Genomic DNA, 24,778 nt, shown 5'->3' on the forward strand with positions numbered 1-24,778 from the left:
AGCTACTAAGACTTAAATTTATAAAACTGAAATAAAATAATTAAAACATTTGTTTGGAATGTACATGAACAAAACTCGAATCTAAAGCTACCAAGGATAAGTGATAGCCATAACTAGAATACGGGTACATCTTCAATGTCAGCTCCCGTCATACACAGCAGTACCAACTACAAAATCTGCACGCAAGGTGCAAAAGTGTAGTATGAGTACAATCGACCCCATGTACTCAATAAGTATCCTAACTAACCTCAGCGAGGTAAAAGAAGCAAGAACTATAAATGATACTCACTAACACCTGTACAGTTCACAATTTCAACAAGTATATGACAGATAGGTGATCAAATCAGGAAATCCTCAGGTAAAACCACTTTGATGCTCACAATTCTTTGTTTAAAAGTGTTTTACTCAGTCAACAATCCAGCTTTTAAAGAAGTTATGCAAGTAAATCAGGTAAACAGTCAAGAAAATCGCAAGTAAAGATGAAACGTTGTCACACCTCCTTTTTTCGAAGATAAGGGAAGTTTTTTCAATTAAAGTGACATTATTCGAAATGGGATTATTTATTTAATTAGAGTCGCTACTTGGGATAATTATTATGGTGTCCCAGGTCACCGGTTTATTTTAAAATCCAAATCAAGGAAATTGACTTTATTTATGGTTCGCGAACATAGAAGACCGGGTAAGAAATTATGTTAATACGAGAGAAGGTGTGAGGCACTCCCGAATTCCGTGGTTTTAGCACGGTCGCTCAACAATTAATAATTGGCCTAATTATCTGATTTATTATATGTCTAAAAGCCTATTGTGCATTTTATCTTTTACCGTTTTTAATTAAATTGTAACCGCTTTTTAGTATTTATGGAGTTATTTCTTAAACAAGTTATGATGTCGTACACTTGTCGTTTTGGTGCACATTGCAAACCGTGCCACATGAAATGCACCTGTGATTTACAACATGTTTATTATTATTATTATCTATATTTAAAGTTATGGTCAAATCGCGTGAAACACACACTCGAATTGGGGTTTACGTATCATGACTATGCCACGGGAACCGTACCCATAATCACGATGATTTATTTAAACGCGCCTAACGCAAACTACGATATTTGAATTATTTTCTAAACTAATTTGAGATTATTGTGAGGCCATGGGAAGTATGGATAGGAAATTATTGTGGAAGAATAACATGAGTTGGCCAATACAATTATTAAGAGGGTCATTTATACTTTAGGGGACTATTAAAAGGTTGCAACTTAATGAATTACTTAAGGTTTACTAATGTTCTATCCTTAGAATTAAGAGACTTTTTCGTATGTATACTAGATTTTAAATTTATTTACCCGATTTTGTCTAAGTTTTCCTATATACAGAAAGTAACCAAAGTTTTTTACAAAATAGATACAAATTTGGTCAAAATCTACAATTTATCTACAACTTAAATACAATTTTTTTTGTATAGAATCAGGTCAAAGCAACAATTTACATACAATTATACTAGTTTTATATTTTTGTATGTCTTTTCTACACTCGACATATAAAATATATACAATTTGTTTGTCTTCTTTTTCGATTTTCAATATGAAATTCCAACCAAAAGAATCTTCACCAAATTCTCTCAAAATTGAGATATAAACTCCAAAGAATATTCCCAATCATTTGCAACAACATCCAATCCGAACAAATAATAGTTTCACAAATTTTAATTTTTTGAATTCAGAACTTTGAAACTTTTTAATGGCTGTCAGTTTTTAATGGGTTAACGGGGTTTTCAATTCAATCTACTTACTTCTGTTTAGTACTATTTAACGTATTGATTCCAAAAACCTAAAAAAAATACTGCTCGGAGATTAAGCTAACATCGTGGAATTAAACTGGCAAACATTTTTTAAATGCTCAAGCTTTAAATCTAATTTTTGAATCAATAATTGTGACTCAAACATTAGTTCAACAAACCAAATCTATTTGGATGGTGAAAATTAGATTTTTAAGATAATCCACCATTATTGAACATGCTTAAATAAGTGGGTTTAAATTTCAAATATGATTTTATAAGAAATTTGGAGTGAATGCTAATTAGACTCGTTAGAAATAGTATAAGGAGTAGGGATGTACATAGGTCGGGTTGGATCGTATTTTTCAATTACCAAACCAAACTAATGGTGTCGGGTTTTTAAATTTATAAACGAAACCAAAGTCGAATTTTTCAATCTCGGATTTTTTGATTTTTTTCGGGTTTTCATATTTTTTTTTTCCGATAAAGTCTTAATAGCACAAAATATGTAACTTGTGCTTCAAATATTTATTTTAGTCCTAGTAGGATACAACTATATAATGTATTTTTTAAAAAAATAAAATAATAATATGAGATGAGTCATAACCTTGTACTAAAATATTCAATAACATAAATAATAAAATCGCACAAAGAAAATATTACTAATTAATACACCGTAATAAAAATTAACATAATCTAAAAATACTATCTAGGTCGTGCTAAAATAAGTACAACTAATAAGTATTATTAATTACACAACTAAGCATTAAAAAAAGATAAATTAGGGTATACACTTTCATTATAAATCAATGCAAAACTAAAAAATAGATATTTAATACTATTGTCATTCCTAGTATTGAATTGAATTTCCTTTATTAGCATTAATGTTGATTTGAACTTTATTTGACTTACTACCTTTATGGGCTATAAAATTTATTGGACCATTCAAGAATGTTAAGTCCAAACCTTAAATAATACTTTCAAAGATAAAACCGTGAACAAGTTTAAGAAATATTTATAAATTATATTACAATAAATATTTATATGCATAAAATATTTTTTAAAATTGTATAAATGCAATGTCGTGTTGGTTTGGTTTCGGTTTGACTTTTTTTAGTTAAAGCCAAACAAAATCAATTATGGTCAGGTTTTTTTTTCCAACACCAAACCACAATCGGATTTTTTTCTCGGTTTGACTCGGATTATTGGGTTGGTGCGGTTTATCGATTTTCTTGATACACCCTTAATAAGAATGTTGTATACAAAAATTGGAGTTATTTAATTAAGATTTGAACTAGTCAACCATTATTGAACAAGCTTAAATAAGTGGGTTTCAATTTCGAATTTGATTTTGTGAGAGATTTAGAGTGGATGTTATTTACACTTGTTGGAAATAGTATAAGGAGGTTGTATATAAAATTTGAAATTATGTAATGGAGATTAGGAGGGGTTTTGAATAAGAATTGCAACTGAAAATCGTGAAAGAAGTTCGTATACATACGTTTGTATAAAAGTGCATAAAAGTGTATAATAGTGTATAAGAGGTGTTTATACACCCATATACATTATTATACAATATTATACATCAGTATACAAAAACTGACTTTGTCTTCTTCCTTGCATCTTTTATGAAATTTAACTCAAATCTTGCTCAAATCTACTCCAAATCACTTCAAATTTAAATTTTGAACCCCTTTAGACATTTTCAATCAATTGGTACAACATTCAATCCAAACAACTAACAAATTCAAAAAATCCTATTTTCGAAAGCGAAGCTTTGAATAGCCTTCAATGGTAGACTTCTATTCTTCATTTCTTTTTTTTTTACATTGCAACCAGGTAACACAGTTATAGAGTAACATTTTTGGAATCTGGGTTGAAATTCAAGCTTCAAAGCTCCTTTTCGAATCTGGCTGCAATAAAACTTCAACTTTAAATTTGGACACACTTCAAATATTTGAAATCTATAAATATTTGGGAAGATTTAACAATTTAGTAGAGAAAATGTTTTAAATCAAGTTTGAGATCTATATATATTTAGATCTATGTGAGTTATAGAATAGAAGATAAAAAAAAAGAGAAAGAAGAGAGGCGAGTGGAAAGAAACTTGAGTATGCTGGGAATGAAGAAAGAAGAAAATAAAAAAACCTTAGAAGTGTGTCTTTAATAATGAGCTAAAGATTGAAAAGTTTCCTTCAGGTTATGTTGTTATAATGGCCTTAAACTTGGGTTGTTGGGCCAAGTGACAAGGGACGTAATTCTTCCTCAAAAAGAATTGCAGTCGTGTGCTCAGTTACCATCATCAGTGCAAAACAAATACTCATGAATCCAGCACCCAAAGGATGCTGATGCTTGTTTATTTTCATAAAAAGACAACTTCTAACAACCAGTAAAGTAACATCTTTCGTTTGAGGCCATTATAAAGCATTTTCACTATGACAACTCATTGTGACGAATTATCCAAAACTGATGAACGCTGAGAGAAGTCAAACATATGAACCACACACCCAACAGTGAGAAAAATGAAAAGCCAGTTCATACTTCAATTGGAAAAAGAAAAGTATAAATGGGAATGAATTTTATATGCAAGTTATTTCCCTTATTTTGCCTGAGGGTGAGATGCAATAAAATCAACAGCTAGATTGATGGAGTTGATCTTATCAGCTTCATTGTCGGGAATCTCAAATCCAAACTCTTCTTCAAGGGCCATCACAACTTCTACGGTGTCTAAGCTATCCAAACCAAGATCATTTTGGAAGTGAGCATTTGGCGTAACCTGCGAGAATAAATGAATATCGCAAAAGCATAATTGCACATAAATTAGTCCCAGACGCTTTAAAACAAGAAGGAACCTAATTAAAATCTGAAGATTCTAATGTTTGGTCAGTGCCTAGATTGAACACTATAATAGCAGTCTTCAAAGATTCACTGTCAGCTGAAAGGGAATGCATTAGCATGTCCCACCATCCATATTTTAAAAGAAGAAAAAAATAGGCAACAGTAAAAGCTGTTAAAACACTAGGGTTAAGTATTGGTGGAATCACCAGCGCCAAAAAAGGACACCAGCACCAAAAACCGAGACTGCCACTCCAGTAAACGCAGACATGGAGTACTAGTAGGACGGATGTGTGTGTGTGGGGGGTTAAAAGTTTTGTGGGGCCATGACATTTGTGTGGTTATAAAAGCTTCACATTAAAGGTAAAATGAGTAAAATGAAAAGTTTAAAGTTGAATTATTTCCAATTATAGAAATGTATCATTCTTTTTGAAACGGACTAATAAGAAAAGTGTGTCGTCTAAATTGAAACGGAGGGAGTAGGAAATTTTCTAAAATTTCCTTTCCACTAGTTTGTTGATTTAAGCTTGATTTGAGAGTATTTACAAGTTATTGCGGTAAAGAGCTCAAGTCTGACAGGAAAAGGAATCAGATTTTAGGTGGCTAACAAGGTAATAATTACTGCAAGTATATTGTTTTGCAAGAGGAGATGGAAAGTTACAACCTAAAGCACCTGCAGAAATGATAATATTCCAGTCAAAACTAAGTTTTAAAATCTACGCGACCACAGCAGCTACAACTTTATTTTAAAGTTAGATTCAAAAGCTTTCTCAAAGTTTTAGTAAAGAACCATTTGCCTTACCTCCTAATTTCCTCCACATCCCTGACTTACTAATGCAAGTAATGTCGAAAACAACTAAAACATTGCACGTAAACAGAGCAGCACGTAAACCCTTTCCGGTTCATATACTACAGAGCAGTACGTCCCACAGCACTACCATAAACTCACATGTGATAAGAAAATAGCTCCTTTATTTTAATAACAAGACTAACTGCTTTCTAGAAGCCAATAACTACAGTCTCCTCAGTTTTGTGTAAAGCGAGTGCTTCAGCGCTTTAAGCGCAAAGCGAGGCGACAAGTGAGGCGCTTCAGGTATTAGGTCTTTTGATGCGAGTGCTTCTGTCAAAGTAGCAAGGAGCGATGGAGAAGCGACAGACGTGATTGCTTTTGTATTTAAGACGTGTCAAAGGTTGACTTAAGGGAAAATTAGAAAAATCAGTTCTTTTATCGCAAAACAGAACTTCAGCAGAACGACTCCGAAGAACCTAGGGTTTTCAGCGCCTCTTCAAGGCTCAGTCAGGTATAATTTCTTTTCTTCCTTCTCCTTTTTTGTTTGTGCCATAAATTGCAACGAAATGCTGTCAATATTTTTTTTTCTTCTGTTTCTTTTACTTTTCGTTTCTGGGCTGTAAATTCCAACGTGATGCTGCCAAAATTTCTCTTTCTCAGTTCATCTTTTCTCCTTCCCTTCTCCTTTTTTGTTTTTTGTTGTGACTGCTCCGAAAGTTTCTTTGTTGTGACTGCTCCGAAGCTAGGATATGCTGCCAATTTTTTAATTATAATTTTCAGATTCTATCCATTTTTAGGCGATCGTTTTGAATTAAATTAGCTAATTTTGGAGTTCATTTGATCTTAATAGATTTTAAATGGCACCAAAAGAGGATAAGAAAAAAGTATTGAATATTTGCTTACATGTGTTGCCTCTATGCAAAATTTATTTTGGTATTTGTTTAAAAAGATTCCGCTTCACTTCAAAAAAGTGAGCGCTTCGCTTCTCGCTTCACACTTTAAGCGAAAAAGGGCTCGTCGCTTTTCCTCGCTTCACGTTCTTCACAACAGGGGGAAGAAAAGAAATTATACCCGACTGAGCCTCGAAGAACCTTGAAGAAACTTGAAGAGGTGTTGAAAACCCTAGGTTCTTTGCGTTGTTGCTCTGCGGAAGTTCTGTTTTGCGATAAAAGAACTTATGTTTCTAATTTCCCCTTAAGTCGACCTTTGACGCGTTTTAAATACAAAAGCGATCGCGTTTGTCGCTTCTCCATCGCTTCTAGCTACTTTGGCAGAAGCGCTCACATCAAAAGACCTAATACGCTTCAAATACCTGAAAAGCCTCACTTGTCGCCTCGCTTTGCTTCGCGCTAAAGCGCTCACTTTTCACCTAAGTTGCTCGGACTCGGATGCGGATCTAGAGGTCAGATCCTTATGATCTAAGATTTAAGATTCGAAGGTATGGATCCAAGTATGGATATGGGTGCAGGGATTCGGCTAAAAATACTTCAAATATCTAAAAATAGAGTGAAAAACTTACAAGCTATTCTAAGAAGGAAAAAAATATTGATCAAGAGGAGAATCGAAGGAGATAAAAGGAAAAGGACTAACATAGAAATTTCTGTATACAAAAGTATTCCATTTTCTTCAATTTTACCGTAACTTTTGTTTTGATTTCAAAATCATTGTATCTGTCCCGAACTTTTCCGTCAATTTTGGTCAAAGTACCCAAAATCGGTTGACCAGATCCGATACAGATCCCACACCCACACCCTCGCCGTGTCGACACGGGTACGACACCGAAAATGAAGAGCATGAGAAACTTAGCTTTTCACAACACTATCTCTTACTTGGTTATTCGTGATGAGGCACGAGTAACAGAAGGCTTTGAGGAAGCTCTTAATGTAAGCAATGAATTAAGAAGCAATTGATTCTCTCCCCTCCTTTTCTTATTTGTGATGGAGGCACAGAGTAGACTCGTAGATAGAACACAGAGAGGAAGCTTTGAGGAAGGTCTTGAAATAAGAGGAAAATCAAGGTATCTCATTTAATTTGCTCACAACGCATTGAGCTCCTGCGGGCCACAGCTCCAACACCTTCTCAGAACGTTGACATGGTTCCAAGTCTCAGGATTCCGTTTCAATATATGTAATTCTGGATTGGTATCAATGGAGGAGGTACAAGATATTCAAGATCAGGCAAGCATCTGTGGTTGTAGGGTGGCAACACCATCAGTAATATTCCTAGACCTACCACTCGGGGAAAATTTTGAGGATCTTTAAAAACGGGAAATCAAGAAGTCCGGTTGGAAGAGACAGTTCTCATCTAAGTTGGAAAAATCATCATACTAATTTACACGATCTAACAACCAAATAAGTTACATGTTCTTATTCTATATGCTTAAGTTAGTATCTGATAAGCTGGAATACATAATGAGAGCCTTCCTGTGAGAAAAGGAGGGGGAATAGAAGAATCATTTGGTAGAATGGAGAAACATAACAATTCCCATAAACAAAGAGGGTAGAAATCCCAGAAATATCTACATTTACTACAGCACTCTTGCAGAAGTGTTTGTTGAGATTTGCTTTAAGAAAAATGGTTTATGAAATCTTAAACATGGAGCAACATGAAAGACATGGTTTACTGAGGAAGTTATGAAGTCCTACTAGGTAGCATAAGGGAGGGCGTCACGAAGGGAAAACACGCTCTTTAAGCACATTTACTGTACTGCAAGTAATGGTAAGCAGACTCAATCATCTTTGAGAAGATGTGTGGCATGGAGGAACAACTTTACATGAGACGTTTCCACATGTGTATAGGTTGGCGAATGATAGAGACTATGTTACCTAACTATTTGAGAAGGAACGGCCAGGGAATCGTATGAGATGTAAATTTAGGAGAGCTTTTCATGGTCGGGATTAGAGTTTACGCAAATACTCTACAAGTGACGTGTAAGGGTAAACAAGAAGATAGGGAGGTACAGAAGAGAAAGGGGGTGAGATCATTCTTGGTGAAATCTTGCTACAAGGAAAGGGAAGGGAACAAAAGAAAGGCGTGGCAGAGAATATCATATGTAAGAGCACTTAAAAAGGTGGCTCCTTTTGGTGTGCCATGAGGGACGCAATACGACTGGTAGACAGTTTTTAAGGAAAGGAGAATCTTGATGTGTGAAAAAAGAGGTGGAAAAACATAAATCACAGCCCACTTATTGAAAACTCACTTCACAACTATCGAATCTTGTGTGTTCTATATTTGATGCTTTGTACATGTTCCCGAAGACAAAGACTGAGACAATCAAGAAAAGAAGCTACTGAGGATTAGTTATCAAGGGGAAAAAAAACTACAGAAGATTAGCAAAGAGAAGCTGAAAGCTACACCACCATGTGCTTTATCATCAGTGCGGAACAATAGAAATAGGATAATGTTTTATATCAGCACGAGATATGAGCAGTTCAACAGGTTCATTTTTCTTTCATGTACTTTTTTGGCGTAAACAGAAAATACCAGGTTTTATAGATGTTCTGGATAGGTCATTAGTTGATTGAAGGTCAGCCTCCACATGCACATACTTTTAACAGCAACTTGATGCATTGTATGAAAGATAATTATTGGATTTACCAAAAAAAAAAAGGGAGCTCGGGGACGAGTTTAAAAGATCATACTCATTCCGAAAGAACATAGGTGAAAAGTATGATGGAGGAAGAGCGTTCTGTCCAATACATTGTAAAAGCATGAGCTTAGGCCTATGATGTGACACGAAGAAAGAAGCATCTTAAATCCTGCAGGTCAATACTTGGACATATAAGTAAGAATGTTTTCGACTTCGCAATTCTGGTTCCCAATCTTGAACTAAGAAAAACATCACCCACAACTACCCCAAAATAAACGGACACAGAAGCACACGCGCATTCTTTACTTCCTAACTTCCTCCATTGTACTTGTCCTGTTCATTTCCCCAGCTTTCCAAATCAATCCTATTACAAAGCTTTGGTATTCCAAAAGAAACAATCATTAATCCTCAATTCCTCACCAAAAAGAAAGAGTGAGAATTACACGTAGCACATTTATTTCCTAGCTCAAAAAGAAAAAATCATCAGCGACTTATGCAGCGCTAAGGATAAAAAGGACCAGCAATCGCACAAACATGAACCTAAAACGTATTTCACCAAAACCCAACAAAAACCCTAATTTTCTAGCTCAAAGCCATTGCCTAAAATGTAAAAAAAGCAAAGAGAAACTCAAAATGGTGAAACGTTAATATACCTTAGAAGGATCAACTTTCTGGAAGTTTTTGACACAGTTGATAACACGATCAGTGACTTCAGACCTGTCGAGAAAGGAGCCCCTCACTTCCTCCGAGAAATGGCGTCTGAATACCTGTGTAAATGCGGTGCCGACGAGCCTTCTAGGGTTTCCCACTGCTGCAGGCCGAGCTTCCACTCTCAGGTACTTCAGCAATGCATTCCTCGCCGCCATTGAAACTCAAATAGTTAGAGAGAGAGAGAAAGTGGAAATGTTCTCAAGAGTCTGCAGGACAAGCAGAGGGCACGCTAGAGGTTTCACGATCGGTTTCTTGGGTAAATACATAAAGGGTTTCAAGTTTTCAATATTTGTGTATTGACTCCCTCCATTTTTAACTCTCCACTCAAGCCTATTAAATTTCTTTTTTGGACAGAAAGGAAAATATATATATTTATATTAGCATTGTCTAAGAACTAGTCTTTGGTAGAAAAACCAGCATTGCATATACGTTGTCTGGTTGTTAAATAAGGAAATTTAATCTATGGATAAAACTCAGCCTAGGATATTAAAATGCTTGGTTAACATTTTACTTTTTTTTAAAAACTAGTTTTTCGACGTGTATATCAAGTCATGTAATACATGATTTTAATAATATCAATACTATTAGTATAACAAAGCTTTGAGTAGGTATAACTGAAATAATAAAGTATAAGCTTCTGTGAATAACATAGATTTGAGACTGCATTTAGTAAGTATTTCAGCATTTGTTACCTCAGCATCATTGATCCTGGTGATTCTAATATCATTAAAAGCATGTCTGCGACCAATGAGATAGCAGTTGATGTTAGATCGTTCTTCTCATGGATTCTGCTCAATCTTAATTTGGGGAATCTTAATGACATGAATTTTTTTTCCGAAAGAAAAAATTAGCGGATGCATGTGTATCAACGGTTATAAGTTCGGACTATATATATATATATATATACACGTGTAAAGAAAGTTAAAAGTAATATTTTCGAAAATGTATGTAGCAGCCCCAGTTATACACTTCCTTTATTCTGTGAATCCTTGTTTATTCTGAAATTGGTACGTTGATGTGCAGTAAATGCCTTCAAATAACGGACTAAATTTGATGGTTGGTCTGAGCTAAATTTCTCTTTTGGAAACCTAAGACTTGAAAAGATAATTTGAACATGCATGATGAATGCTACCAGCTTCAACTAATGTCAAATATTGGAAAAGATCTATTAACCTTTGTTTAGTTTTAACTGTCATTTACATCATCTGTGTTCTATATACCTACAATAAGGAGAGTTATCTATTTTGCATTAGTATTTCGAACATGCACCTATTTTCTTACCATGTATAAGTTATTGTTGATTTTGTTCTATATCAAGAGTGCAACTACTTGTACAATAATTTACCTTATTAGATTTAACCGTCAAGGAACCTGAATTTAAACTACTTGTAAACTACATGTCCTTTGCTTCTCCTGCTCTCAATTAGCACAAATAATGAGTAATATACTGTGTGTAATATGAAGTCCATCTCAGATAACATTTAAACAAATGCCCACTAATGTAATCATTTCCACATGCTATATTTTCATGTTCAAAGCTTTTCATGAGAATGTCATAGGAATATAGGAAGCGCCTAAAGACAATTTACTCCTAATACTTGTGAAGGGAATAAATGCAGTGATTAAAAAGAATTTGCTGGAAATCTACAGATATTAATTACAGACAAAAAAAAACTGTGCAAGACTCCATCAGCGTTAGGTATAAATTTGGTGACCAAAAAGAATCTTCTTTATTTTTGAAAAGCATCTTACCACTAAAACTTTCACCAGTAGATAACAAAGTCTTTGAACTATGGTAAACATACTTGAACACAAGCAACAATAAATAGTAAAAAGGTAAATTAAAACAATACTGTGTAAGCCTTACCAAACACAACATTGCACTAATTGTTTGATTCTTCATATCAAGATGAGCATATTTGCTCGACCAACCATGAAATTTGTCGCAGAAACCTGTATTGTTAGGTTATGCAGTATATATATTTACATTCTATATTAGATATAAAACATATTAAATAAAATTGAGCAGCAAATAGTAAAGAAAAAGAAATGCTAGAGTAATTAAAGCACTTGCCCTCTTTTGGACTGTGACAAGTGCGACGATGAATATTTCTAGAGCGCCGTCAACTTTTTCGGTAATTGTCCAGAAGAAAGAATTTGTGTAAAACCATCCACACAAAAAGAGAATCATTTGACTCACTAACAAAAAGTGTGCAAATAAAATTAATTGAAGTGGAAATTTGTGTGAAGCTTTTGACGTGCAAATAAAATTGATTGAAGTGGAAATTTGTGTGAAGCTTTTGACGTTTCAAGAAGAAGGTTTATCATCGTACGATGATGATGACCTTTTTTTTACAGTTGATGATAGAGATCAACTTCAGTCTTGTTGCTTCCACATCGTTTGAAGTGGATACTTGCGACTGTTAATGAAAATTGAAACGGTGGCTTTGTTTGTAGCAGCAACAATAACAACGAAAAAGTGAAATTTCACTAGTGGGGTCTGAGAAATATAGAGTGTACGTAGATCTTACCCTACCTCGAGGGTAGAAAGACTGTTTCCGAAAGACCCTCGACTCAAGAAGACGAAAAAAGGAAATATATTAGTACCATAGAAAAAAAACAGCATCTTAAGAGGAACGAAATAGATGGAAAGCACAATAATAACCAGTAGATAAAGCCCGGCACTAAGAGGAATAAAAGAGTATTGAGAACTCAACACTAACCACTAGCAGTCTAAGACTAAATCCTAACACACTAGCCTCACTCTGGTGCGCCGTAGAAATATGTACAACTAGCTCTTAACCTATATTCTTAATACTCGACCTCCTCAACTTCGTGTCTACGGTCATGTCCTCGGTAATCTAAAGCCACGCCATGTCCTGCCTGATCACCTTTCCCCAATACATCTTAGGCCGCCCTCTACCTCTCCTCGTACCCACCAAAGCCAGTCGCTCGCATCGCCTCACCGGGGAATTAGGGTTTCTCCTCTTAACGTGCTCGAACCATCTGAGCATTGCTTCCCGCAGCTTGTCATCCATGGGGGCCACACCCACCTTCTCCCGAATATCTTCATTCCTAATCTTATCCATCTTAGTGTACCCGCACATCCACCTCAACATCCTCATCTCTGCTACCTTCATCTTCTGGATTTTTGAGTTCTTAACTGGCCAACACCCAGCCCCATACAATATGGTTGGTCTAACCACCGCTCTATAAAACTTACCTTTGAGTATCGATGGCATTTTCTTGTCACACGGGACTCGAGACGCTAACCTCTATTCCATCCACCCCACCTCTATAAGGTGTGTGGCATCCTCGTCTATTTTCACATTTCCCTGTATAACCGACCCAAGGTACTTAAAACTGCCCCCCTTGGGTATGACCTGAGAGCCAAGCCTCACGTCCAATCCCGCTTCCATCGGCTCGACGTTGAACTTACACTCTAGATATTCCGTCTTAGTCCTGCTCAACTTGAAACCCTTAGACTCGAGGGCCTATCTCCAAACCTCCAGCCTCTCGTTGACGCCACCTAGCGCCTCATTAATCAGAACTATGTCATCAGCAAATAACATACACCATGGCACCTCCCCTTGAATATGGTGTGTCAGTGTATCCATCACTAGGGAAAATAGGAATGGGCTGAGCACAGATCCTTGGTGCAACCCCATAACAACCGAAAAATGCTCCGAGTCGCCTCCTACTGTCCTAACACAAGTCTTAGATCCATCATACATGTCTTTAATTACCCTAATGTAAGCAACCGGCACATTTTTTGCCTCTAAGAATCTCCATAAAACCTCCCTAGGAACCTTGTCATACACTTTCTCCACATCAATAAACACCATGTGCAGATCCTTCTTCCTATCCATGTACTGTTCCACCAACCTCCTAATAAGGTGGATAGCTTCCGTGGTAGAACGTCCCGGCATGAACCCGAACGGGTTGTCATGATATTTTTTTTAATAAGTAGATAAAGTATTTAGGTCACTTTGTAAGTATTTTTTTCAATTAAATAAGGTATTTAGGTATTTGGAAGATACTTTGTAATTTAATTTTTGACTTTTGAGGTTTTCACTTTTATAATAATTTATTACTAATGTGAAACATTTTAATATACACAACCCTTCAATATAAATTTTTTTCTTCTTTCTATTTAAATATTATAATTATAATTTTTTTTAAATAAGTAGGGTAATTAGATTTTTAAAAGGGTAAAAAGGTAATTTGACTTTTGACTTAGGGGCTTCTCACTTTTAATATAGTATAGATAATATTTGCATAGATTATGAGAAAATTTATGTATTATTTTATATAAGGTTGTCTAACGGAATGGAACAAGATGCTTTTAGGGGTGACATGACTATTCCTTAACGGGATAAGGGGTTCCGGGACGCTACCGGGCCGAGATTAGCAGAACGAACCCCTCGGCCCGTCCCATCCCACTAACTAAGGCGGCGGGACTTGGCACATCGGATGCCCTTAGTGAGATTATTTATTTTTAATTTTTTTTAATTAATTTACATAGTTAAGCGCTAAAAATTATAAAAAGTTGATCATGTGATTATAGGCTATATAAATTTAGTAAATCAGCACAAGTTTAATAAACTTCAAACTTAAATGGCTAACATTGCAAAATCAAAACATACAAACTTGACGGCTAACATCTTCTATATATAATAAAAGAAGAGGCAAATGCACATTATTAAGACAAGTGGCATGATCACAAAAAGCCAAGCGGCATTATTAAGACAAAATAAACTACCTTTTTAACTAAAAAAAACTTTTAAAATTTTGAATTAATTGGTTACTCTATTTGAATTAATAAATATAGATATATTATAATTAGCTATATTAAAAAAACGAAAATATATAAAAAATAATAACTACTCATTCAAATTGGGGAGTAGTTTCAAGTTGGAGTTTAAAAACCTTATATTAGGTTTGGCAAAGATAGCCCCAAACAATTGGCATTATATAGCCAAATCTTAAAAAAAGCTACTCTCTTTTATATTCTCTCTAAAAAAAAAAACTACACGCTTAATTTGGCTTCCCACCCCTTTTATCTCCTTGTATTTCTTCTTCTATCTCTTCTCTTTTCTCTCATAGCTTAGCAAAAATTCTTGCAAATTATGCAAAAAAAATCAGTGGGATGAAAAGGTAAGGTTGATCTCACATCAGAGAAAATCAGAAGCAAAAACTAAGAGAGAAAAAATATATCTCAACTTTGTTTTTCTTCTCTCTTCTTTTTTTGGTTGGATTGAATGAGTGGGTGTGATTGAAATTAGTTGAAAATACCTAAACGAGGCTATATACAAAATTTGAGCAAGATTAGCAAAAACTAAGAGAGAAAAAATATATTTCAACTTCGTTTTTCTTCTCTCTTCCTTTTTTTTGTTTGGATTGAATGAGTGGGTGTGATTGAAATTGGTTTAAAATGCCTAAACAAGGATATATACAAAATTTGAGCAAGATTAGAAGTGATTTAGACTGGTTTCAGGTAAAAAAAGTCAGGCCTAAAAATCCAACTGCGACATGTGTATATCACGTTGTATATCGTGTACATCAGTGTATATCACACACAAGTTTTTAAGGACGTATGTGTATATCACTTTGTATATCGTGTATACAACACAATTGTTTTATGGACGCCCGTGTATATCACATTGTATATCGTATATATAACACAAATTTTCATGGATATACACAGACACACATAATATACATGAGATATCACTGATGTACATAGAGATATACACGGGTTACAATAAGGGATACACATGTGGAGTCGTCTTGAACTTGAGTTTTCAATCTGAAATGCGTTATACAAAGAAGGAAAATAAAATTTTAATAAATGTTTTTGATATACACATTATTATTATGTTATACACTGTGATATACAAATAATATAATTATTAATTATTGATCAAAAAAGGAATTTTTTTTTGATATAGCATGTTTAAGCAAGTTCTAAAATATAAAAATAATAAATATAATTGCGGGAGTAAATAATATTTTGGTATACAAAGAAAATTAATTTTTGATATACACAAAGAAGAAAAATAAACTTATGATATCTATTTTGGTATACACATGTCTGATGTGATATACAAATAATACAATATTTTTATTGTGATATACATTGATATAAAGGCAGCAATAACTATATATATAATTTTATATTATCGATATACAAAGAATAATATTATTTATATACAAAGAATGAAAATAAAATTTTAATATACATGTTGATATAGACAAAGAAGAAGAAAAAAGTTGTGATATGCATATTATTATTGTGATATACATTTATTGGCTATTTGATGCCAATATCTATAACTAGGGCTATTTTCTGCCAATTATATGGGTATGTTTTTATACCATGCCAAAACCCCTAAAAACAAAATAACTACTCATTCAAATTGTGGATTAGTTTCAAGTTGGAGTTTTAAAGTTATTTTAAATTAAAAACAAAAAATAAGAAAAATTAAATTAGCTACAATAAAAAAAACAAAAATATTAATAATAAAAAAAGCTACCTATTCAAGTTGGGAAATAGTTTCAAGTTGGAGTTTTAAAATTATTTTAAAATAAAAAATGAAAATAAAGAAATAAACAATTGCCAATTCAAATTGGGGTGTGGTTTCAATTTGGAATTTTAAAATTATTTTAAAATAAAAAACGGAAATAAAGAAATAAAAAATTATCAATTTAAAGTGGGGAATAGTTTCTTTCTAATATAGTAGTCTTTATATACACACACACACACACACACACACACACACACACACACACACACAAAGAGAAGTAAATAATTATATGATGCTAAGTGGTATAACCAAGAGATGCCAAGTATAGATTTTTAGGACAAAGCTCCAACAAATTTGGTATTTTAAAATTATTTTAAATAAAAAACGAAATTAAAAAAAATAAAAAATTATCAATTCAAATTTGGGAGTAGTTTCAAGTTAGAGTTTTAAGACAAAATAAACTATCTTTATAACTAAAAAATCTTTTAAATTTTAAATTTTAAATTTTGAATTAATTGGTTACTCTATTTGAATTAATAAATACAGATATATTATAATTAGGTATAATACAAATCGGAAAAATATTATCCATTCAAATTGGGGAGTAGTTTCAAGTTGGAGTTTTAAAAATATATTAAAATAACAAAACAAATAAAAAAAATAAAATTAGCTATATTAAAGAACGGAAATATATAAATAAAAGAAATACCCATTCATATTGGGGAGTAGTTTCAAGTTAGAGTTTTAAAAGTATTTTAAAATAAAAAACGAAAATAAAGAAATACATAGACTTTCAATTCAAATGAAAAATACAAAAAGTCAAGTGGCATTGTTAAGATAAAATATTTTTTAAGTGGCATTCAAACTGGGGAGTAGTTTCAAGTTGGACTTTTAAAATTATTTTAAAATTAAAAAACAAAAATAAGAAAATATTAAATTAGCTAAAGTAAAAAACGAAAATATTAGAAAAACAAAATACCTATTCAAGTTGCGGAGTAGTTTTGGTTACTCCCTTTCTAACTAAAAAACCTTTAAATTTTAAATTTTGAATTAATTGGTTACTCTATTTAAATTAATAAATAAAGATATCTCATAATTAACTCTAATATAAAAAATAAAAAATAAAAACTACCCATTCAAATTGGGGAGTAGTTTCAAGTTGGAGTTTTACAGAATATTAAAATATAAAAAAATAAAAAAAATAAAAAATAAAATTAGCTATAATAAAAAAAATGAAAATATATATAATAACAAAGGAAAATAAAACTACCCATTCAAACTGGGGAGTATTTTCAAGTTGGTGTTTTTACAAATATTTTAAAATATATATATATATATATATATATATATATATAAAATTAGCTATAATAAAAAAATAAAAATACATAATAAAAATTATCCATTCAAATTGTGGAGTAGTTTCAATTTGGAGTTTTAAAATTATTTTAAAATAAAAAAACAAAATAAAAAAATAAAGAAACTTTCAATTCAAATGAAAAATACAAAAATATAAAGATACTATTAGGATATTATACATAAGATAAACACATTATATATATAATACAAATTAATAATTATTAAAATATTGGTAGTAATAATAAAAGGCTTATCTCGTTATACTTTTGATGAATTCAAAATAATAATTTAGTAAAAACAAGTTTTTATTAATTCAAAATTATAATTTAGTAAAAAAATATTACATTATTTAAATTTTTAATAAACTATAAAGTTTGAAAACTAATCAAATAAGTATTACAGTAGAAAGGAATGTACGAAAAGAGGGGGATAGAGATAATTTTATGATATTTATATTTTAAATTAGTTAAAAAAATAAAAGATAAATAAATAACACTCAAGAAAATTATCAATAGTACTAAAAGTACTTGCTAATTCAATAATAAAAATAAAAAGGATCAATCAATTTATTTGATTACTATATGATGTGTATCCTTTAATTTTGTATATATTATATTATATTTTTGCACAATATATTAAATAATAAAATATAACTAATATTTATTAAGTTAATATGATATATTATATCATAATTTATAAGATTAATATTCTGTCAAATTATCCGCGCATCGCACAGGTTCTTATACTAGTTAGAATAGAAATTTGAAGAAGATAAACTTCAAAGTTCAATTCTAAGAAGATCTACATTTGGGTGCCTATGCGCCAAGTGAACACAAACTACCGGTATGCGGATTTATGCTTATATTTTTTCCTACAAAGTCGACATTGAACAAAATACCTCCATGCTGGACTTGGTCTTCGAGTAGGAAGACGATTATCCATGTAAATGAAAGTTGGAATTTGAAATTTAGAACTTGAAAGTAGAATAGTTGAGTAGCAAATTTAGAGAGAGAGAGAGACATCTAGAGAATTTTGGAAAAGTTGAAGAAGGATGAAGAGTCTTTATAGATTAGAATTGCGAAAGTATAATTAAATAAATTAGGAAGTTAAAATTAAGTTGGCAAGGACTAGTTTTTAAAATTGGCAACGGCTAATTTTTTAATGTTGGCAATGAGTAGTTTATAAAATTAACAACGGCTAGTTTTTTTAATAAACTTCAAAACTTAATAAATTATAAATAAGCTAAGTAAGAAATTATAAAACACAAAAAGAAAAGACTTGTAGCAAAATGTTTTAGTAAACAAAATTTTTTAATACTTATAAAAAGAAAAGACTTGTAGTTTATTAAATAAATTTCCAAGTACGAACGATAAAGTAACTAAGTAAGAAAATTTTTTAAAAAGACAATGTGCCTCTACCTCTCCCACCTCCACCACCATCACAACCACAAGCGGCGCAACATCGAATTTTTCCCAATGAAGGTTATGCAAGTGTCATAGTCCCTCCTCGCATTAGGGCGGGAAACTTTTAAATTACCAATGTGGTGCTTACTTTGCTCGAGAAACAAGGTTATTTCACCGGGGCGCCGAATCAAAATGCTTACAAACATTTAAAGGGTTTTGTGGATACGTGTTGGGGGAGCAAATAAACAAATATTTCGGAAGATGCTCTGAGGCTAAGGCCTTTCCCTTCTCACTAAGGGATAAGGCTTTGGATTGGTTGGAACGCTTGCCTAATCATTCTATTCATACTTGGGATGAATTGGCGGCGAAGTTTATTTCAAACGTTTTCTCTCCTGGGCATATGGCTACTCTAAGGGATGAAATATTAGCTTTCAAGCAAGAGCCCAATGAACCTTTGCATGAAATTTGGGAGCGATATCAGACAATGGTGAAGGAATGCCCGAATAATGATATGACCGACAACATGATCCAACAAAATTTTTACTGTGGTATTAATACTACGAACCAATGTGTGGTCAATCAATTGGCCGGAGGCAATTTTATGACAACACCTTATGTGGAGGCATGTGAGATTCTTGATGAGATAGAGAAAACTTCTTCAGCTTGGCAATCCCGAGCTAATGTTCCCCAAGGTGATACCAACATGATTCATCTTCATAAAGAGTTGCAAGACCATGGGCAAGCTATTGCCGAATCAACCACAACCATGACTCAACTTGCTAAGGCCCAACTTTATCAAGTACAAGCTCCTATGCAAGTTCATGCTATGGAAGGGATGAATGTCTTGGTCAACAAGAAGAGGACCAAGGGTCCCCAATTTCAATCTCGAGTGGAGAATTATGCACAAGATGATGGTAGTTTTGACCAAGATGATTCTTATCAAGAGTAAGAAGAAGAGGTATAATTTGTGAACAATTACCAAGGAAAATAGAGCAATTTCCAAGGCTCAAATAAAAATCAATGGCGTTCTCAAAATAACCAAGGCAATTGGGGTTCTAACAATCAAGAAAATTGGCACAACAACAATAACCAAGGAAATTGGGGAAACAATAACAATCATGGAAATCCAGGGATCGGGTTTTCAAAGACCCCTAATGTACCAACAACCTAGCAACCCATATCTTTATCCTTCCCATGGTTCAAGTTATTCAAACAATAAAATGGGCCATATTGAGAATATATTTAAGCAAATGATGGAGAAAAATGCGGATTCGGATGTCCAACTTGCCTCACATACCATATCAATCTATAATATTGAAGTTCAAATGGGGCAAATCTCTCAAGCTCATAATACTCGTCCTAAGGGTGCATTATCAAATGACACGGTAGTAAACCCAAAGGGTGGTAACAACACGAGACATACCATCGCGGTTATCACAAGAAGTGGAAGAGGCAGGAACGCACCCACCTCAAATGAAAAGCAACTTGTGGATGATGATCAAGTGATCAAAGAGGAGGAAATCCCAAGCAATAATATTCAAGTACAAGATGACGTTCGGATCGATATTGATGAAAATATGGAGGAGACCCAAGAAGAGGTGAACCCGTCTAGGGAACATATTATAGACATACCAGAATTGGTAGTATAAAAGGCTAAACCACCTTTGCCAAAGCCTCCACATCCTTACCCTCAAAGACTTGCTAAGAAAAATGGTGAGAATAAATTCAATAAGTGTATTCAAATGATGAAAGGACTCTCTATTAATATGCCATTGGTAGAAGCTTTGGAATAAATGCCCAGTTATGCCAAGTTTATGAAAGATCTTATAACCAAGAAGAGGTTAATAAATTTTGAAACTATCAAGGTCATTCATCAAGTGAGTGCATTGTTCATTCTATGGCTCCTAAGTTGGAAGATCCCGGTACTTTCACGATTCCTTGTACTATCGAAAGTGCCAATTTTGTGAAAGCTCTTTGTGATCTTGGGGCGAGTATCAATTTGATGCCCTACTTAGTATTTAAATCTTTGTGGATTGGGAAACCAAGACACACATATATGAGGTTGCAAATGGCCGATCGTATTATGAAGATGCCGTTGGGAGTGATTGAGGATGTGTTGGTCCAATTGATAAGTTTATTGTTCCGGCGTACTTTATTATTCTAGATTGTGAGGTTGATTATGAAGTGCCTATCATTCTTGGGAGGCCCTTCCTTGCTATGGGTAAGGCCCTTTGTGATGTGGAAGCCGGAGAACTTACTTTCCTGGTTGGTAATGAACAAGTGATATTCCATATGTGCAAGTCTATGCATTAACCAAATAGCAATGAAGTGTGTTCGTTTGTGGACTTGGTGACCGATGTCATTATTGATGACACAAGTGCTACAATCAATGCTGGTGATATGTTGGAAGCCATTTTGCTCAACTTGGATTATGATGAGATAAATGGTTTTATGGAATGTGTTAACTCTTTTCAAGGAATGGGATCTTACAACTATGCACCCCAGAAGTTATCTTTGGATCTTGAGAATAGAAAGACTCATCCTACAAAGCGTTCTATTAAAGAGCCACCTACTTTGGAGTTGAAACCATTGCCACCATACCTTTGATATGAATTTTTTTGCCCTTGTTCCAGTTATTCTTTCCTCTTGTTTGACTAACGTGCAGGTTGATTCCACATTGGCGGTGTTGCAAAAGAGAAAGAAAGCTATTGGGTGGACTTTGGCGGACATCCGGGGTATAAGCCCCACATTTTGCATACATAGGATCATGTTGGAGGATGGTGCCAAACCGTCAATTGAACATCAAAGAAGACATAATGAAGTTATGCAAGAGGTGGTCAAGAAGCATATAATCAAGTGGTTTGATGTTGGTGTTGTCTACCCCATTTCCGATAGTTCATGGACCTCTCCGGTTCAATGTGTCCCAAAGAAGGGGGGCATGACGATTGTTACCAATGCGAAGAATGAGTTGATTCCTACAAGAACGGTCACCTATTGGAGAGTTTGTATGGATTATCGTAAGCTCAACAAAGCCACAAGGAAGAATCACTTTCCTCTTCCATTTATGGATCACATGCTCGATAGATTGGCCGACCATGTTTTCTATTATTTTCTTGATGGGTATTCGGGCTACAACCAAATTCTTATTGCTCTGGAAGATCAAGAGAAAACCACTTTTACATGTCCATATGGTACTTCTGCTTTCAAACAGATGCCTTTTGATTTGTGCAATGCACCAGCGACTTTTCAACGGTGTATGATGGACAATTCACGGACATGGTAGAAGACTACCTTGAGGTCTTCATGTATGACTTTATGGTGGTTAGAGATTCTTTTGATAATTGTCTTGCAAATTTGGACAAAGTGTTGGCTAGATGTGAGGAAACTAATTTGGTGCTCAATTTGGAGAAATGTCATTTCATGGTTGAGGAAGGCATTGTCCTTGGCCATAATATTTCAAAGAATGGTATTGAAGTGGACAAGCTACCTCCCCCACCTCGGTAAAGGGTGTGCAGAGTTTCTTAGGTCATGCCAATTTTTACCGGCGCTTTATTAAAGATTTATCTAAAGTGGTAAACCCATTGTGCAAGTTCCTTGAGAATGATGTTAATTTTCATTTCAATGATGATTGTACGAGAGCTTTTGAACAATTGAATCTCAAGTTGACAAATACTCCTCTTATTACCTCTCCAAATTAGAGTTTGTCGTTCGAGCCCATGTGTGATGCAAATGATGTAGCGGTCGGAGCTGTTTTGCGACAACGTATCGACAAAGTTTTTCATCCGATTTACTATGCTATTAAGACCATGAATAGTGCCCAAGTCAATTATACTGTTAAGGAGAAAGAGTTTTTCCTTGCTATTGTGTTTGCTATTGAGAAGTTACGCCCGTACTTGATGGGTGCCAAAGTTATTGTCCATACGGATCATGCTATACCTCGCTATCTTATAAGCAAAAAGGAATCTAAAGCTCGGTTGATGAGATGGGTGCTTTTGTTGCAAGAGTTTGACATTGACATCCAAGATAAGAAGGGAAGTAAAAATCAAGTGGCAGACCACTTGTCTCATTTGGAGGAGGAGGGGAGGCCACATGATGGCCTTAAAATCAATGACTCTTTCCCCGATGAGCAACTTTTGGCACTTTCAATGAAGGAGGTACCGTGGTACGCGGATTTGGAAAATTTTCTTGTGAGTGGTATCATTCCGGATGAGTCTCTTCAAACCAAAGAAAGAAGCTCAAGAAGGATTGTCAAGACTACTATTGGGATGAACCATACCTTTTTTTGGATTTGCACGGATGGGGTGATTCAGAGGTGTGTGCCGGAGGAAGAGCAAGGTGATATTCTTGGAGCTTGTCATTCTTCGTCATATGGTGGTCATCATGGTGGAGCTAGAGCGGCGGCTAAAGTCCTAAGTTGTGGTTTCTATTGGCCTACTCTCTACAAGGATGCAAATGAATTGGTAAAAAGATGTGATGAATGTCAACGGGTCAGTGGAATTTCAAAGAAACATGAGATGCCTCTTATAACCATATTGGAGATTGAATATTTTTAATGTTTGGGGTATTGATTTTATGGGCCCTTTTGTGAGTTCTTGTGAAAACACCTACATTTTGGTCACGGTGGATTATGTGTCTAAATGGGTTGAGGCCATTGCCTTACCCAACAATGAGGCTAGAAGTGTAGTGGATTTCTTAAAGAAGAATATGTTTACAAGATTTGGTACTCCACGTGCAATCATAAGCGATGGGGGGTCACATTTTTATAACAAGACTTTCGACACTTTACTTAGCAAGTATGGTGTTACTCACAAGGTCACGACTCCCTATAACCCACAAGCTAGTGGTTAAGTGGAAGTCTCCAACCGGGAGATAAAGAGTATTTTGTCTAAGACGAGCAAATCAGACGGATTGGTCCAAGAAGCTGATGACGCACTATGGGCATATCGGACGACTTACAAAACACCTATCGGAATGTCCCCATACGGGTTAGTGTTCGGGAAAGCTCGTCATCTTCCGGTGGAACTAGAGCACAAGGAAATGTGGGCCTTGAAGAAATTGAATCTTGATAGGGATGCAGCCACTAACTTGCGGGTTACACACTTGAATGAATTGGATGAGTTACGGTACCATGCTTATGAGAGTTCGTCCTTATACAAAGAAAAGATGAAATATCTTCATGACAAGCATATTTGGAACAAGGAATTCAAGGCCGATGATATAGTGTTGTTGTTCAACTCAAGGTTGAGGATGTTTTCCGGGAAACATAAGTCAAAGTGGAGTAGTCCTTTTGAAATTGTGGGTGTGACACCTTTCGGTAAGTTGGACTTGAAGAACAAGAACAATGAAATAGTTTGATTCAATGGTCACCGGGTGATGCATTACTTGGGAAAAGTTGGATAAAGCCACGTGATGGCAGTTATTTACTTCACCTGAGGAAGCTATGATATTGCGTCGTGCCACGACAATAAATAAGACGCTTCTTGGGAGGCAACCCAAGTTCTTTTCCTTTTTCTTATTTAGTTAGATATTGTTTGTTATTTTTTGATTTGAAGTGTGTTACAGGGATACGTGTTAGATATGAAATGGAAGACAAGGTTGTGTCATCATGCGGACCACACTTTTTATTTGTGCGACCGTAGAAAAATAATGCTGACCGCTAAAGCTCTTGTGCGACCTCATTGCTCTGCGAACCACACTTGTAGGAGCCTATCTTAGGTGCTAAATGAATGGTACTCTGAACTTTTCTCCCAACAGTGCGGAGTAATAGTGCAGACTTTCACAAATTATGTGGTT

At 34.3% G+C, this 24,778-nt stretch overlaps 1 protein-coding gene across 1 annotated transcript; it reads right to left on the reverse strand.

Annotated features, from left to right (window-relative positions):
* Positions 1-4,091: 4,091 nt before the first annotated feature.
* Positions 4,092-9,978, reverse strand: LOC107779793 (acyl carrier protein 2, mitochondrial-like). The gene is made up of 2 exons (XM_016600278.1): positions 9,642-9,978; positions 4,092-4,550 (listed from the first exon to the last, which is right to left on the reverse strand). The coding sequence occupies exons 1-2, from the start codon at positions 9,852-9,854 to the stop codon at positions 4,374-4,376; spliced, it is 390 nt and encodes a 129-aa protein (XP_016455764.1). The 5' UTR covers positions 9,855-9,978; the 3' UTR covers positions 4,092-4,373.
* Positions 9,979-24,778: the final 14,800 nt, after the last annotated feature.

Source organism: Nicotiana tabacum, chromosome 13, assembly GCF_000715075.1.
Source record: "Nicotiana tabacum cultivar K326 chromosome 13, ASM71507v2, whole genome shotgun sequence".
In the NCBI taxonomy this organism is placed as follows: domain Eukaryota; kingdom Viridiplantae; phylum Streptophyta; class Magnoliopsida; order Solanales; family Solanaceae; genus Nicotiana; species Nicotiana tabacum.

What these genes read in the sequence shown, in the direction of transcription:
- LOC107779793 (XM_016600278.1), bottom strand. Translation starts at nt 9,854, where the DNA reads ATGGCGGCGAGGAATGCATTGCTGAAGTACCTGAGAGTGGAAGCTCGG. An exon ending in AGAAAGTTGATCCTTCTAAG is followed by an intron (nt 4,551 to 9,641) that starts GTATATTAACGT and finishes TTATTCTCGCAG; the next exon opens with GTTACGCCAAATGCTCACTT.